Source organism: Hetaerina americana, unplaced genomic scaffold, assembly GCF_022747635.1.
Source record: "Hetaerina americana unplaced genomic scaffold, ioHetAmer1.1.p SCAF_9, whole genome shotgun sequence".
Taxonomy (NCBI): Eukaryota; Metazoa; Arthropoda; class Insecta; order Odonata; family Calopterygidae; genus Hetaerina; species Hetaerina americana.
The window spans coordinates 22,274,408-22,292,043 of NW_027287538.1; the positions used below are offsets into that span (position 1 = coordinate 22,274,408).

At 35.9% G+C, this 17,636-nt stretch overlaps 1 protein-coding gene across 1 annotated transcript in view; it reads left to right on the forward strand.

Annotated features, from left to right (window-relative positions):
- PolE1 (DNA polymerase epsilon catalytic subunit 1) overlaps window positions 1-17,636 on the forward strand; it is a 53,393-nt gene that overhangs the window by 29,535 nt on the left and 6,222 nt on the right. The window contains exons 22-31 of the mRNA XM_071598026.1: window positions 2,940-3,167; window positions 4,330-4,565; window positions 5,298-5,546; window positions 6,866-7,021; window positions 8,114-8,283; window positions 10,643-10,988; window positions 11,841-11,980; window positions 12,872-13,085; window positions 13,685-13,973; window positions 16,823-17,002. Of these exons, the coding sequence (XP_071454127.1) occupies window positions 2,940-3,167; window positions 4,330-4,565; window positions 5,298-5,546; window positions 6,866-7,021; window positions 8,114-8,283; window positions 10,643-10,988; window positions 11,841-11,980; window positions 12,872-13,085; window positions 13,685-13,973; window positions 16,823-17,002 (2,208 nt within the window). The remainder of the gene's footprint in view (window positions 1-2,939; window positions 3,168-4,329; window positions 4,566-5,297; window positions 5,547-6,865; window positions 7,022-8,113; window positions 8,284-10,642; window positions 10,989-11,840; window positions 11,981-12,871; window positions 13,086-13,684; window positions 13,974-16,822; window positions 17,003-17,636) is intronic.

The following is a 17,636-nucleotide window of genomic DNA, read 5'->3' on the forward strand; positions in this document are numbered from 1 at the left end:
ATTGTTATCAATGAATTTTAATCTATTTTAGTGTTAATTGAATGACTTTTAAGCCACTTGAGTATGGCCATGCTAGTGAGTATGTCATTTAAGTCTTGTACATGATGTAAAATTAATTCCTTCAGAAAATATTCCTGCCTGGCAGAGAAAGTTGTTGATGATGAAATATGATGCTTTTTCTCTTGTTTTGATAAGGTTCTGTTGCTCTTGAACTATCTCAATAAACTGTATTAAAGTATGGGTGTTTGATGCATTAAACTTCAATATGTACTTGACTCTCTGCTTCTAGTATAACTTATTGCCTAATAATAATACTTTGTTGTTCCCAGTGGTCAGGTGCATGCTAACATAGAACATGCACATGAAGAATACAATGCGTTAATATTACAAGAACAGTGGTAATATAAAGAAATTACAATAGTGTAGTCAATCTTTCCATGTAATAATCAATGATCAAAATATTCTCCAATTGAATAGGAAGCTTGATTTGTAAGAACATGAATATCATTTTCTCTTCTTTTGCTTTTGTATGAATGTACAATGTTGTTGATACATACTTATACCTAGTACTTTCCTTTGACGTGTAAATGATTTCAATTGCTGGGTAGTTGGGCCCCAAAATCAGATACCTTACTTAAAAAGTAATAAATTATTTACCACAAATGTAGTCAAAGAAAATTGAACATACATTGTTTAGGATCATGGATCATCTTTGTCTTTTCTCCAATCTTGAAATGAAGCAACCAAGAAGAAATGTAACTGGAACTTGAACCATGCAGCGTTCTCCTTAAATACTTCTTCCACTGGTGATCCTGGCATCTTCTTCAACTCACTAAAGTTGAACTTCACTTCTGGCAACTTCACTTTCACTTCACCAAAATCACTTTCGCCTTCTCACAAATGATATTCTCATTATTAGTGTTGCATTGCGATTGTTTTTCGTTTATCTCTATGAAAAGCAACCTTTCAGCATTTTTGAGAATAAGTAAACATTGTGATTTCCACATTTTTCGGGCTGCGTCCGCGTATGTCGTTTAAATGTACAACAGTTTCGCCAGCTATCCTGCTGGCGTCCTCAGGTCAAGGATGAAAGGAAGCTTGTTGTCCCGTCTTATATAGGAAAAATCCGGCGCCAATACCGGGAAATTTCTTGGCCAATCAGGGAACGTCCTCATATTTTCGCGGAATAATTCTTTTCCACTTCACTATGGAGGTGGAAAAGGATCATCAACTGCCCTTCTTGGACGTCATGGTGAAGAGAAATAAAGGGAATGGGAGGCTTGGACACAGAGTATACAGGAAGCCTACTCACACCGACCGCTACCTTAATGCTGCATCGCACCACCATCCCAGTCAGAAGACCTCATTGGTAGACACACTTGTCAACCGAGCATATAAAATATGTGACTCCGATTCTATTGCCAACGAGAAGAAACACTTGACAAATGCCCTGCAAAGGAATGGATACAGCGCTCATATGATCCAAAAAAGGGCCGAGAAGGAAGAAAAGAAGAGACAAACCACCGCGGTTCCTGACAGGGAGGAAGACTCCAGACCACGACCGAAGGCTTACGTCACCATCCCCTTCATCGCAGGGACTTCGGAAAGAATCGCGAGGACTTTAAGGAAACATGATGTGGTGACCAGATTCAACTGCGTCACCAAGATAGCTGACACCCTACCCGGACCCAAGGATGGAATTTCACCGTTAATATCAGAAGGCGTGTACCAAGTGCCATGCTCCTGTGGCAAATGGTACATCGGTGAAACATGCAGAGCGCTGAAAACACGCATGAGTGAACACCAGAGGGCAACCAAGGCCAAACAGTTTAGAGCATCGGCCATCGCTGAACACGCCTGGAGTGAACCTGGACACTCCATTCTCTTCGACGACGCTAAAATAATAGCGAAAGAAGGAAAATACTTCCAGAGAATAATCAGAGAGGCCATTGAAATCGTTAAAAGGCCAGAAAATTTTAACAGAGAGGATGGATATCCACTCCACAGTGCGTGGAAAAGAATTATTCCGCGAAAATATGAGGACGTTCCCTGATTGGCCAAGAAATTTCCCGGTATTGGCGCCGGATTTTTCCTATATAAGACGGGACAACAAGCTTCCTTTCATCCTTGACCTGAGGACGCCAGCAGGATAGCTGGCGAAACTGTTGTACATTTAAACGACATACGCGGACGTAGCCCGAAAAATGTGGAAATCACCTACTCATCGCCGCGGAAACCTTCGAACGAACAAGTAAACATTGTGTAGATATTCTTGTCGCTCTTTGAAGCAACTCCTTAATCTTGTCCATTCTCTTCTAGAAAATGTAAGTTATTGATGCCAACTGATAGTATGTGCATGCTATAGATCAACCTTGCTCACACCTTGTTCTTACTTTTCATTTCTGCAATTATCTGTACAAGGCTGTCTTCTTGTGGATTTTTCTTCAGGGACATTTTGAAACCGATGCACAAAATATTATTTAACTTTGCCCCAAAAGAATCAAAAACGCTGAACACAAATTTGAAAAAAATGTGTGATCATTAGTGACCTTAAGTTGCTAGCAGAATGAGTGCTAAACTCAAACTGAAGCGCAACAATTCAATGAAACAATTTCAGAGATTAAATATCATTCGCCTTGATCTCCTGCAGTTTCTTGGAATTAGTCAAACGGAAGTGGCAGGCATGCAATCATTCTGTAAATTCCACTCTACTCATCACTCATTATGCTAAAATTAGCTCATTAAGTAAGTCATTTTTGTAAAAATATTTTTGCTGCTTATGCAAACTACTCACTGTGGGAGGTAATTGTTTAGAGAGATTCCACTGTTTACAATGTTTTAAGTCATGTGGTTTTTGATTAATTGTGATTCAAATTTATGTTTCACGTTAAATATCAGTTGATAATTGACTTTGACTGACTCTGTTCCTCTTTCAACAGGAAGAAATAGTGGAGTGGGTTAGGTTCCTAAAGAAGAAATGGATCCTGCAAAGGGAATTAAGAAGTGCTTCCAAGAGTGGCCAATTGGTCCCTGGGAATCGTGGTGGTATGGGTGGTGGAAGTGGGCCAAGCAACAAGAAAAGTAACTTACGTGGGGCTGGCACTATTGGTGGTTTTCTGAGGAAGGCACAGGAGACTTTGCTAAATACGCCATGGCAAATCATTCAGGTGTGAACCATTATTTCTGAGATAATGAGGAAGAGCTTCTAGCTAGTGTGCTACTAAAAAGTGATGCATTTTAAGGAATCCTTCGGGTTCTGTGATTTTTTAATTTCATGTGTTGAAATAAAATTGATCATCTTGCTAGTTGCTAGTATTTTGAGACTTGTGTAAAACTATGTGTGTACAGCTGTTCTTAGCTTGGTAATTTTTACAATGTCTGCCCTAGGGATGCCCACATAACAAATCAAATTTCTAAGAGCAACAGGATTTAGTTTCATCTGGTATTGTTGAGTCCTAAAATAATGTCAAGGTATGAGTTTTCATAGAAGCTATCAGACTTACAAAAATGTGCATTTATGCGAATGCATGTAAATTATTTAATAAATAGATGGGCTTAAAGGGATGGAATGTGTTATGTTCGAAATGAAAATTTTTAAACTGCTGAATAAATTAGTTTATGAAAATTTATGTATCCAAGCTCTAAAGCATCAAGAGCAGTATTGTGTGACTATATTTCAGTTTGTATCAAACTATATGCGAAGTATAATGCTGCAAATATAATCTAAAGGAGTAATCCATCATTATCTTATAATATTGATGAGGGAGTGGTTATTGTGCCCAAGGAAATTAAGATAGATTTGATATGTATAAGATAATTAGGAATGATAATATTTTTTATTCTTGTTATCATAGTATCAAATAGCCGGATAGTGTAGTTCAACACCCTGAAACACCTCACTAGCAAATACCATAACCATAACCCCTGGCAAGGCGATGGCCATAGCATAAAATTATTTTACAGAATGGGTAATATTAAGGAATATTCTATTCATTTAATAATTTATACAGTTACTGTGTTGGACAAAATATTACCTTCATAATTATTTACAACTTGTTGGCAGTCATTTCATTTTTTGTTTCACTAGTACTAAGAAAAAGAAGCATTCTACTGCATTTTGGCTATGGCTGTGCCAAAACTCATCTTTGAATCAATTTTTCTAACCAACTTCTGAAACTTTTGTTGATATTTGGTATATTTTGTGGTAAAATAATCCCAAGAGTGGCTCAAACAACTTAATTTTTACTAGTTTTGTCTTCGTACTTTTTTGTAGTTACCGAAACTTATGGCTCTCACAGTTCCAGTTCTCTTTCCATTTATTTTCCTCAGCTCTTAGAGACAGGGCAGCCAGGAGTCTTTCGTCTCTGGGCTCTGGTTGGACAGGAACTCCATCAGATTCGTTTGGTCATCCCCCGTGTGTTCTATGTCAACCAGCGCTCACCCCGGGATGAAGATCCTACTGGCAAGCTCTGGAGGAAGTGCACCCGGATCCTCCCTCGCTCTCGACCTGTCTTCAACTTATACGAGTACTCAGTCTCAGAAGAATTGTTCCAAGAACATAGCCAGTGAGTCATTAGGTTTGAAGTTTTTACAATGTCAAAATTTTGTCTCTTCTGGCATCAGTTTGTTATTTAAGCATTAGCCTTACCTCTACATTTTAGAATTATTTTATGTTGTGCTGTGAAATATAGATGCACCAAATTTATAATGATGGGAGTATAGTATCCTACTTGGAAGGTTATTTGGCTGCTGATGAGAGGGTCACAAGTTCAAACCATGGATAATACTGTTAGACCTAACGTCTCCTGAAATTAAGCAATTTTCTGGTTACTATACTTTCACAGGAAACCAAATAATGGCCCAGGGAAAGAAGTTGGCCCTCCTACCCTAATTGAGTGAATTAACATGCTCTTAAGGCTTAGTTTTGTGGAGCTTTAACCTCTCCTATGAAAATATCCATCCTGTTTGATAACTATTGATGGATCAATACATAATGACGATTGGTACAGTCAAGGGTTGGTGAAATGGATGAGAAAATTAGCCTATACCCCCATACCGGTGTCTGGAGCACTAATGACACCTAGTGCGAGTATTCTAGAAATTTGGCTGGGCAACCTAGGTCCCAATGTTGATACTCATCTAATGTAATGAGGAAGCTAATACTGTTAACTGATTTCTCTTCACATTTTCTCTTTCCACTAAAATTCTACTGACTAATGTAGTCACACAAAAGACTTACACAGTAGAAAGTAACTATGAATGCGAATCAAGTCTATCCTTTCCTTTTTAAATTCCAGGGAGCTGACAGCTGATTTATCTACACCTGACATTGAAGGAATCTATGAGACCCAGGTTCCTCTGGAGTTTCGTGCCATTCTCCAGCTCGGCACAGTTTGTGCTGTTGACCAGTTGAACCCTTCTGTTGCATCGCTCTCTGCTGCTGATTCAACTTTCCACCTGGACCAGCTGCACTCTCCATCTTCCCTCGCATCACATCCCTACCTTAAAGTAGATTCCTTGAGACATGTTTATCTCTATCACTACAGGTAAGATTTGAAATTTTGTTCATTAATAGGCCCAGTGCCGGCCTAGGTGGTGATGGGATAGTGGCCTTGCCTGCTGACCCTGAGGTTGAGGGTTCAATTTCCACCTGGGTGGATTTTCCTCCATCTAGGGAATGGGTGTTTGTAATTTTCTTTAATGCAATATGGAGGATTTATGTGGAAGAGGGACTATAAAGTCTCAATCTCGCCCCAAATACAGTCGTTAAATTAATTAATTGTGGGAAAACATTATTATTTCAGTTGCTTCTTTATATCTGTTTCTTAAAAATTCAATTGTTTCCGGCTCAACTTTGTGGAAATTCATTTTAATTAAATGAAGAATACAATGTATCTTTCCACTGTATTTTATTCACGTGAAACCAGTTTCAACGCTTAAGCGTCAGGTACCCTGGTGATCACAAGGTACCTAATGATGACGCTTGAGCGTTGAAACTGGTTGTACGTGAATAAAAGGCAGTGGAAAGATACATTGTATTCTTTATTTAACCTGTTTCTTGTTTTAAATTTATCGCTAGATGGTTTCAGACATTTTATCACATCAATGATCATGGATAACTCCAAGAAAAATTGGTTAAGCTTTGTTACATGTACACACACACATACAGGGGACAAATATGACGGTTACTTGGAATTTCTGCATGCTGGTTAAGAACAGAGTCCCAGCCTGAAGAGGCACCAGGTGCAAAGCAGGATTTGTTAAACATGTGATGAATAAACCAATAACTCAATATGATGATTAAGTAACATTGAAAGAAGGAATGGTAAAGTAATGAACAATACTCATTTGGAATGAGAATTTTGAGCTTTCTTAATGTATAAACAGGTCAACTCAGTTTATTTCAGATCTGAATGATTTGGCTCTCCCAGTTAAGTGTTCTGTCAATATAAATCCCCAGTATTTTAGCAGTTTCAATGCCAGTTATTTTTGCTTTAAGACTCCATACAATGTGTTGGGTTTTTCATCATTTAAACATACATTATTGATATTAAACTGACTTTATTGATAATGTTGAAAGTATTTCAACATTAAATTGGTATGATACATTGCTGAAGGTAAATGAAATATGTGTTAGAGGTATCTATAGTGAATAATGAATATATATGGTATAATAAGTAATGTGTAGCCATTGTCCCAATGTAAGCCTGCATGGAAAATATGTTGGTCATTAAAGAGTGTCTTGATGTCCTGTTTGTTTCTTCAATTTGCAGCTAAAGAAAATAGTGGTGTGGTAGACTTAATTCAATGAAGGGTTTTCTTATTTTTGCTGAGACTTTTCTTTTTATCCTTCCATATCACTCAGCATCCAACCATCGAAGATTGGTGCCACATCCAAAAGGATGTTGCTGGCTCTCTTCATCCCCAGTGCGAAAAAGGTTTCCGTCTTTGTTCTGGATGCAGTCCGGACCAATCGAATGCCAAATTTAAATTCCATGCTTGGTGCAGAGAGGGAAGTAAAGTAAGTATCTTCTGTGATTACTCTTTCATCATAATCACTGTGATAAGTATAAGAAGATACTGTACCCCTGTATTACAGAATGAAGTACCATGCAGCCTAAATATAAGCTGATTTTTTTTTCATAACTTATGATGAGAAAATCATTGCATCACCTTAATGCTGAGTCATAGAAAAAAATTCCTTTGTTTCTGATAGTAATGCAATTTATTATGAAGAATATCAGTGTTTATTATTTTTCATTGCGATCAAAGGAAGTTATCATTGATTTTAATTATTCACATCACTCTGCCCTAATTGCAGGATGTGGAAAAATTAAAATTTCCTGTTTTCACGTAATAGATTTTCATGGATAATTTGATGTTTTTTGATGCTCAACTGTTTGAAATCACAGTACACAAGCAAATAGAGAGAGCCTTTTTCAATGATTTGGATGGTTTGACCATGTATCTGGGAATGCTTCGGCGTAGAGCTTACAAAAATTACTAATTTTAAGAAATACTATTTTTCCAAAAAATTTTTAGAATCTTTCGACGGAGTTGAATCAAGTTTGGACAAGCAGAGTAATTATCGCGCCATTTTTAGAAACTAAATAATAATAATACATTTTATTTGTCCAGCGATCAAGTAGTTACAACTGTTACACTTGATATAAGACACGTCAGGGGAAAGTGACGAAATACATTCGTGGATACAAGACACATATGAGGAATTACTGAGAAATTCAGCAATTGAATAAAACATTTTTAATTTTAAGAACCTAAGTAGATGGACTTTGAATGCCGCCTAACTTTTATAGGCCTTAATCTCAGCTGGGAGTTTATTTTAAAGTTAAAGGCCCATAAAATTTGGGTCAGCACCTGCATTTTTTGTACGTACATATAAAACGTACAGTTGCTCATTACGCCTTGTAGAATATTTGTTGACATCACAATTTTTCACTTACTCAGAATTTGATGTATAAAATATTGATAATGGTAATGCGTTTATTCATCCAGAAATTTGGTTTGAATGCATACATACAGGAATGTGTGTATTTTACTCTTCCAGTGAAAATAGTTTTAAATTAACTGATCCATCTCAATGTTTTTTCAGGTTGGCCAAAGGAAAAGCGGAGAGTACCCTCCCTCCAGGGGGAAATTATGCTTTTGAGATACGTGTTGAAACTGAAATTCGAAGTGTGTATCGCAGCATGCAGAGAGCATTGCAGGATTATCGTGATGAGAAGAGGGGTCCAACTTATATTCTCCTGCATTCTCCATCAGGTATGAAGGGGAAAGATTTGGTATGCTTCTAGTTGGCATACAAGGGGGTACCTAATGATAATGGGATAGAATCCACTCTGCACACCGCTCTTCTTCTTTGGATGGACTTCTCCTGCTAGATGGGTATTAAGTAACCCCCACTGAGTCAGTATGCTGAGTGGCATCACTCGAGATGGTTTTACTGAGTTCCTGAGACAGTTTTCATGTGATGAGTTTTTCAACCTCTGATTTTTTTTAAATGGCTGATTTTCAAGAACAGCATGTAGTGAGTGTTAAAATTTTATTTTCTGCTCTGTAGAATTTTGTCAGATGCAGTCGATATGTTGTCTACAGGCTTATAAAGAACACTTATTTGGTCATCCAAATTCTATGTCTGTACCAGCAATAGAATCCAAATGAGAAACAACTCATGTTCACAGGTGCCTAAAATTCTGTTAAATGTCATTTGTGAAACATTTTTAGTTTAATCTTTGAAAGGTACAAGTTAAGGCTGTAATTTACAATCGTATTTTATTGAACTGTTTTGATGCACATCCTTTTTCTTTCACGTACATATCTCACCCCTTGAGATAAAAGCAGGCAAAATATACTTCTGGATATAGAAAAGATGTAATAAAAAAATTTCACAGAATAAGCATGGCCAGTTGTATTTTAAAAGAATTGCAGTGGAATGTTTACTGAAGCTATGTTATAAACACAGACTTAGGATCAATCTTGTGACTTTTATGGTTTTTTTTATGGTCTGTGATATAGTTTTTATGGGCACCAGTTAAAGGAAAACTCACGTAAACCCTTTGGTTTGCTAGATAAAAGGCTGTTAATTATTATAATAATTTATGTTAGAAACAATTATATCATGATATTATTGTGTATAAGCATAAGAGTAATTATTTTTTTGATGTAAGTTGTTTGCTTTTTACTAATCTTTTTGTTACAAGACCTTCTCCTCTTCATCCTTGCGTCTCAAGGTAGCCTTTGAGTTGGTTAAGGGAGCAAGGTATTCCCAAATTTGTTTTTAAATCCATTTGGTTATTGTAATTATACATTGCCTTGGTTACTACAATTATTAGTATGCCTTTTATGACTGAAAATAACTTTAAAGTATTGCTCTTAAATTATTATGGGAGTCTCTCTCCAATCTGAAAATATTCAATTTCTCAACATTAAATCTTTTAAGCAAACAGGAATATGGTAAATACATTAACAGTTTTTCATTCAACACTTTGAAATTACAATATGAAGTGATTCAATGATTAATTTGTCATTATTTTTTAACACTTTGTATTATTAATTTTGTGTGGAGATTTTCTTTTAGCGAAGTCAATCCTTATGATGCAGTTAACCATTTAATGTTGGTTTTTACATGGGCTCAGACTGAAAACTTCTACATTTCCAAGCCTTGCTCAATAAAGCACAATATGACACCCTATGTTAAAATGACCCCTTCTTTAATGTCTTTAACTTTTGGCCTTTCTTTATTGTGCAAAACACGCCTATTCAATACCTCATACATATTAGCTGACATTTGTCTTTGTCTATAAGAAGTTAATTTCAGGAATTGGGATAATGGACTTGAGGTAAAAATTGTGTGAAGTGTGCAATACATAGTAATCCTCTAAAAATATGATTTCTTAGCTTTGCATTTTCATGGATGTTTTAATGGAGCAAGGCCATTTGACAATATCAACCTATCAAGAAGTTCTCCATGAGACATTAGCAGTCTCTTAGTTAAGGTTGGCTTTTAATGGACCCAGATGCTAAATATTGCTTCCTCCTGTGTCCTCTCTAACACAGCTTTAAATATTCTGATGCCTCACATTACAATAAACCATTTTGCAGATCTTCATACTTTCTACATCCCTTTATACTGTACAAAATGCATAATTTTTTCATCCTACTTCCTCATTCATTCAACATTCTCCTCTTCATCATAACATTTAACATTCCAATTCTTCCCCTGTATTTCCACACCCATTTTTCTTGTCTTCTTTGAAAATCTGGTGTTGCCAATGGCTGTTAGAACTTTGAAATCTCAAAATGAAATCCTGGTAATTGGGAAAACCAAGGTTTTTGAAGCATTTACACAAAAAGACAAATATTAAACAGATGTGAAGGTAACCAATTTCGCCTGTGAAATATTATGAAAGTTAAGTGTAATCAGTGATATATGGGTGAGAAAACAGATGGTCATTCTTGGAATCTCCTTATATTCTTGGGAAAGTAACACTAAATTGTGAAATTTTTATCACACTTCTGCCATTTTTCTCATTTCAGGAATTAATTTTCCAAACATTCTAGAAATGAATTGAATTTGTGACCAATGGGTTCGTGTGTTCATTTCCTCTCCTGGACATTTCAGATCTCCCAACGCTCACGTCCCTCATGCCTGGCCTTGCTGAGTTCCCCGTTGTCCAGTTGTACTCAGTAGCTGACACATCCTCAACGGCTCCACCACCTGCCCTTGAATGGCAAAGATGGGCAGCCCGTGCTATGGTCCGTCATTATCTGTCCTCTGAGTCAATGCTGACTCTCACCCTGGAGCAATGTAGATACTTTAGGGTTCCAGTTGGGAACCTCCCGCGCGACCCAACTCTTTTCGGTGCTGACCTCTTCTTTGCACGCCATCTAAGACGTCACAACTTCTCCCTCTGGTGCTCACCCACAGAGATACCAGATCTCGGGGGTCGGGAAGCAGATGATAATGGGTAATTTGTTTTTCTGCTTAAAAAAATTGCTGATGTTTCCTACCTTTGTTCATTTTTTCGGAATTCTCTGGTGTAAATGTCATTATTTTTTCCTTTGATTTGAGTCAGGAAATGTCACCAAGGTTTTTTAGGTGGTATTAAGGTATCTGGCAGATTTTATTTTTACCAAGATACTTTAAAGCATTTCGATTTACGATGCTTTTGTTTTATCATAATCTTATTAATTTCAGGAATTCCCTTATGTCAAAAGTATCCCTTTGTCACCTTTGTATGTTTTGCTCAAGCTTTTTGTACCATACAATAGCTAAACATTTCTGTACATTTAATGATTTCTAGTAAATATGAATGATAGGTTTCTTCTTCATATTTATTGTCTGTGGAAATAGGTGGGGTCTTGTTATCAGATTTTAGTCTCTGGAAAAAATGGTGACACATAAGTAATTTCATTTATATGCATTGCAAATTATAAAAAATAGCCAAGTTCAACATGGACATAGATATATCTTATTAATGGATCACAGATAGCCTATACAGTTTTCATAATGAGATCAATGGGCAAAAAAATCACCATGAATTCCCTGAGTGTGGTAATCATTCATTGAAGCATAGAAATGTGTAGAGTTGGCTTACTTTATTTTTAAAGTTTCATCTGATGTATCAGTAAGTGTGAATATAAAAGTTCTTAGTTTAGTGTTTATGTGAATAGATTTTTCTCAATCCTTTTCTATCATATTTCTATGTTACATCTGTTTTATATTCACACAAACAACTCATGCTAATTTTTACTTCAATTATTAAAGTCAATTTTATAAACTAGCCAGCAAAACTGTAACTTATGTTTCTTTGTTATAGGTTGCTCACTGAATTTGAGGAAAGTTCAAGCATTTTAACTAACCAGCCAGGATCATATGGCACAGTTTGTGTAGAACTTGATATTGATGGCCTTGCAGTCAACACACTTCTCCAGTCACACCACGTAAATGACATTGATGGTACGTGATGTTTCTCTTTTAAAATGCTGTATGGATTGATCTCATGTGTAAAACAACCGTGGAAGTTTCTATTTTGACCAATGTAATGTATAAGTTGATTTTTTCATGGTAGTTATCAAGTTGTGAATAATTGATATTTATTTCAATTGTTTCAATATATTGACCATTATCATTTTTTGTGTCCTTTGAAGTGTGGTACAAAATTCAGCAGGAGTTGTTACTGTTCAATGGTACTGCTTGATTGTGTGCTATTACCGCTTAAGTCCAATAAGCTGGCAGCTGTAACAACAGTAGTTTTTTTGGTAAGAAAAGTGATAACTGTGATGTTTTTATTGCAGGGCAGTAATGACATTGAATTACAGAGTTGAACCTTTTAGACAAATGTGATTCACATCTCACATAGCATGTTTTTTTAAACTTACTATTAATACCTCTCTCTAATGTATATGCCTCTCCCTGATTTTTTTCATTAATATTTTAAATGAAGTTGATTGATACATGAGTTTGCATTTATGGTATATTGGAGACCACTTAATCTGCTTAACTTTAAATGGTGATAAGCATTTAAGTGAAGTAAGCATTTGACCACCACCTTCCATAGGTCTGTGTCATAGATTCCAGGGTAATTAGCCCAAAATGCATTCACTTAAATTACTCTTATTTGTTTGCCTGTGCAACCTTCAGAATTGAATTTTTAATAAAGAATCCCCCTACATTTCTCTATGGTGGTGATTCTAATTGTAGAAAATCACTCTCTAGCTGCATTCAAAAACTAATTAACTTGGCATCAAACAATGGTACTGATATCTTCTTGATCTCAAGCCATTTACTCCCCCAAGAACTAATGTCTATTTTGTTCCTGAGAAACCTTAATTTGCTTTTTTGCATCAGGAACAAGCTCCAGCGTATCCTTTGACACCATCCCGCAGGCATCCCTGGAGGAAATGATGGGAGAGACGGGAGTGGCCGTGCTCCCAGCATATGATGAGACAGCTCTTTGCAGTGGTGCATTCCGCGTGCTGAGAACCATGGTCGGGACATGGCTGCGCGATGTCTCCGTGAATCGCAATGTCTTTGCCGACTTTCAAATTGTACATTTCTATAGGTTAGTGTTGTGTGATTTTAAACAAGTTGGGTATGCGAAGAACATCATGTGTGCAGTCCATATCTGTGTGTCATCACCATATTCCCATTGAAATTTTGTTCCCACGTTAACCAAGCCTGGCAAAAGGTGAAAAATGCAGTTTAATGTAATGATTTGCCATTCTTTTGGCTGATCTTAATTATATGAATATAAATCTCAAAATTAATTTGTTTGTTGGTTTGGGAACACATCATGCCAAGACGGTATAGAATAAGGGCTTCTAATTTGTTGTGTAAATTGGGTAAAAATACACAAAGAAGCATAGACTAGTTCCAATTTTGGATATACTACTAGAAATTGATTAGGTCCAAAGAATTTTTGGTTGAAAAAATTTCACACACAGATGGCAGCCCATTTTTCACTCAGAATTGATATTTCAATTCATTAACTTTGATAAGGAGCAAAAACTAATTAGTCTCATTCTTTCTCTAGCTATTGTATCATTAACTAGCATATATAATAATTATAATGGGTATGAAATGCTGCAACAGCACTTCTTTTATTACTTTTTACTACGTTTGCGGCCCATAACTTTAGAAATCTGGTACTTTTCATTAAAGGTGGTTGAGAACTCCCAGCACGCTGCTGTATGACCCTGCATTGAGGCGTACTCTGCACAGTCTAATGAAGAAACTGTACATTCAGTTGGTGGCAGAATTCAAACGCCTCGGCTCTGTGATATTGTATGCCAACTTCAATAAGATCATCATCTGCACCAAGAAGAAAAAAGTGGAAGATGCCATCGCTTACGTGGAATTTGTTGTTCAGAACATTCGAAATAAGGAACTTTTCCACAGTATCGAGATATCCTACAGACAGTGTTGGGAATATCTTTTGTGGCTTGATCCAGTAAGAATTACTATATTATATCATTCGCTTAGGATATTTAGTTAATATGCAGTGCATGTAATCATTATGTGATTATATTTCTGTTAAACCTCTTAATTTTTACATTTGACCAAAAACATTGAAAGATCTAGGTTCAAAATCATCAAACTAAAAAAAATCTTGAGCAGGTTTTCAAATGGTATCTTTCTATTCCCTGTAATCTATAATCTTGCCTCATATCATCGACAGGATCTGCCCCAAAAACAATTAGAATAATTTTGGGGTAAAAAATTTACTTCAGATTACAAAAATGTTAAAATTACAAATTTCTAAGTGTTTAAAATTGTTTAAAATTGTACCCTTGTGCATTGACATACTGATGCCAGCACCTCTGCCAGTCTTAGAACACTTCCTGGAAGATGTCGTCAGGAACCTCATGTAGGCACCTCATCACAGCCTTCCAAAATGGTTCTTTTTCAAGCTCCTATTATTGCTTAGGAGCAAAAAGAAGTCTTAGAATTCCAAAATTGGGGCTGTAGGGCAGCTGGGGCAAAGTAGCCACCTTGTGCTTGACCAGGAACTCAAGGGAGGTGGTGTGGGATGGTGCATTAACGTGGTGCAGCCTGCAGTTGTCAAAGACCTTTTTCCTCACTTGTTGCACTCTTTTCTACATTCTTTCGAGGACTCCAATCTAAACTTTACTGTTCAAATTGAACTTGAAATTAAACCACTTGGCTTTTCCGCAAAGAAAAAATTTTTATTTACTGCTTAGGTTTCGTAATGGTATAATGTCATCAGGTGATGATGTTATACCATAGCGAAACCTTGGTAGTAAATAGAAAATTTTTTCTATGTGGAAAAGGCAAGTGGTTTAATTTCAAGTTCAATATGAAGATTTGCCACCAAGTGACGCCAGAAACTGTTTTAAATACTGTTCACTGTCAATCCCAAAGTTACAAAAAATTTGTAGGCAATGACTTTTGACTTGAAAAAGATAGTGAGCTTATTTTTACTTATGTTTTGACAGACCCTGTATTTCATCGGATACTGATACTTCTAATTAAATGGGTCAAGTGAATCTTTGCTTTGAGAGTTGTAATGGGATATTTTTTTCTTCTGTGACCATTTCAAAATGTTTCAGAGCATTATGTAGTAGCTTAGAAAACTAAAATCATCTTTTTGCTAAATTTCCATGTAGTTACTGTTGTTTGCTGTTGTAAATATGATTGTTTCCAGTGGGGATTATAACTGTGAGTCATAAAATGTTCTATCAAATTTATATAATTTCAAAAAATAAATCCATAAGAACATAGATGATATCAACTGGGGCTGCCTGGGCAGTTTTTTGTTCAAAATGGTCAAAAAACATGGGACTTCTTGTTTAGGCAAAAATGAAAATGCAGGAAATGGTAAAATAAAAAAAAGAAAAAGGAAAACATATACGAGTACATGAGAAACAATGTTAGAGATGCCGATAGCTGACAATTCGCACTTTAAGTTTCCCATCAAAGAACTCATTTACTTCAATACAACTTTGCTTTGTAACAGTTTATACTCTTTCATTTTAAAAGAGGTGGATGAAGTAATCAATTGAATTGTTGTTGGAAGTTAATTGTAAATTTGTGAAGCAGAATGTTGAGGACTTCTTGTAGAAAATGTTAAGTTTGACCATTAGATGAATATTCTCTCCAGGGCGGATCATGTGATAATGGAAAGTACAGTAAACTTTTCATTATCCATCTGTAGATTATCTGTGCTTTCTCTCTCAAAGTTTTGATGACATGACAATCATAAAGATAATTAAATGCTTTGAGAATTCAATATGCTTTTTAAGAAATACAAGTGTGAAATATTTCAGCTTTCTTAAAATGTTTTTAATTTTGATTACAAAGACAGAATTTGCCAATGGTAGTAACTTCTTCAAATTAAATATTTTTGTACAATACATAATTTCCCATTATTGTTTCCTTCACATTCATTAGCCACGAAAATTGCATATTCTCCTTTGAGGTGAGCATCTATATAGTTTTACAATCAAAAAGTCATTAACTATTTTCGCTGCAAAATTACAATTGGTATATTGTATGATGAGTAACAACCCAGCATTCCTTTTTTTATTTTAACCCTTAATTTGTTTTTTCCTGGCTAGGTGATTGTTTTAGCTTTCTGAGGAAAATATGTTCTACTATTGAATTGATAATAGTTCTGTGTTCTTGTAAAACTGTAATTCCTCCCTTAGAAATTGGTTGAAAAATGGAAGAAAATCATTCTTTCCATTGCTGAAAACGTCATATTAATTACTAGGAATTAAAAAGGACAGTTCATTGGTTTCCTAATCGCAGTCACTTTTTTTTAAACTGAATTTAATTCGTTCAAATTGAATCTGTTTCTTCAGGGTGTGGTAACATAACTTCCTTTTTTATAAAGCAAAACCCCTTTATAAAAGGAAGTTATGTTGATGCACCCTGTATCACAACCACATTTTCTGTCTATTTATATTTTCTGTGCTTCATTATGCATCCATTAGCCAAGATAATGGTGAGTTCACTGTAGTGTATTTATTTGGAAGTGTGAAGGATTCTTTTTACAAAAACAGGGAAGTGTAGGATATTTATATACAAGTTAGAGGAGGGATTTTAAAATATTCAAATGACGGCTTGCCTGGAGATCTAATGGATACCCCTAAAATGTCTTTTAGATTTTTGGTCATGGGAAGGCCTCAGAGGCAGCCATTGATTTAATTGAAATCAGTGCGATATTAAATTTTTCATCAAACTATATGGAGACTTTATTGTTTTAATATTATTTTTCTTTCTTGTTCTCTGTTCTTTCCTGTAATTTAAGACCTGGTTCTTAATTCTCATTTACAGGCCAACCATGCTGGGGTGAAGGGAAAACTACCTGATGGACTTGGGAGCATTGGAGAAATGGGCGGTGCTGATGACAGCATGGCTGTCAAGGGGAATGAAAGAGCAGAGGATGGGGAGGATGATGATGGAGGACAGGAGAAGGAAGAAGTGTTGAATGAAGACAATGATGAGGATGATGGGGTAATGGAAGATTATCTTGTGTGAATATAACCATAATTTTGAACTACGAGATACAGAGATGAAAGCAGTATTCATGTCCTCACCTTAAGTCTCTGGCTTGCATGGTTTGATTTGTGATGAAAATATCTGTGGGGGTTAAGTTCCTCTGTCCATATAAATCACAATGACATGTGGTTCCTTCAAGACTTAAATCTGGGTTCAAGTCTTACTTGCATATATTTGTTTGATGTTCGAATTAATGCTGAAGATGTTCACTTCAAAATTTTCACCCTTATAGTTTGCAATCAATAAATGCTTTGCACAGGCTTCTTGGAAACACCATAGTAACAAGATTTTACATTTTTCCGATAATTCAAGAATCATTTCCTTTACATAGATACACTTTCCAGAACTCATATCTTCATTAATTTATCATATAAAGTTCTATGATTTTCTTAAACATTGATCACATATCGTGCAAGATCCAATTAGACTGAATAATGTAAGAATAAAAAGCAGAAATGAATCCCTGAAGGCTGGTTGATAGGTGAGGGATGAGCTCAGCTTGTGCTGAGCTTGGGAATAGGTGACATTTGCACATTATGGATGGGAGAGGCAATTCCATTCCCTGTGATTTCTCAGCAAGATCTGTTAC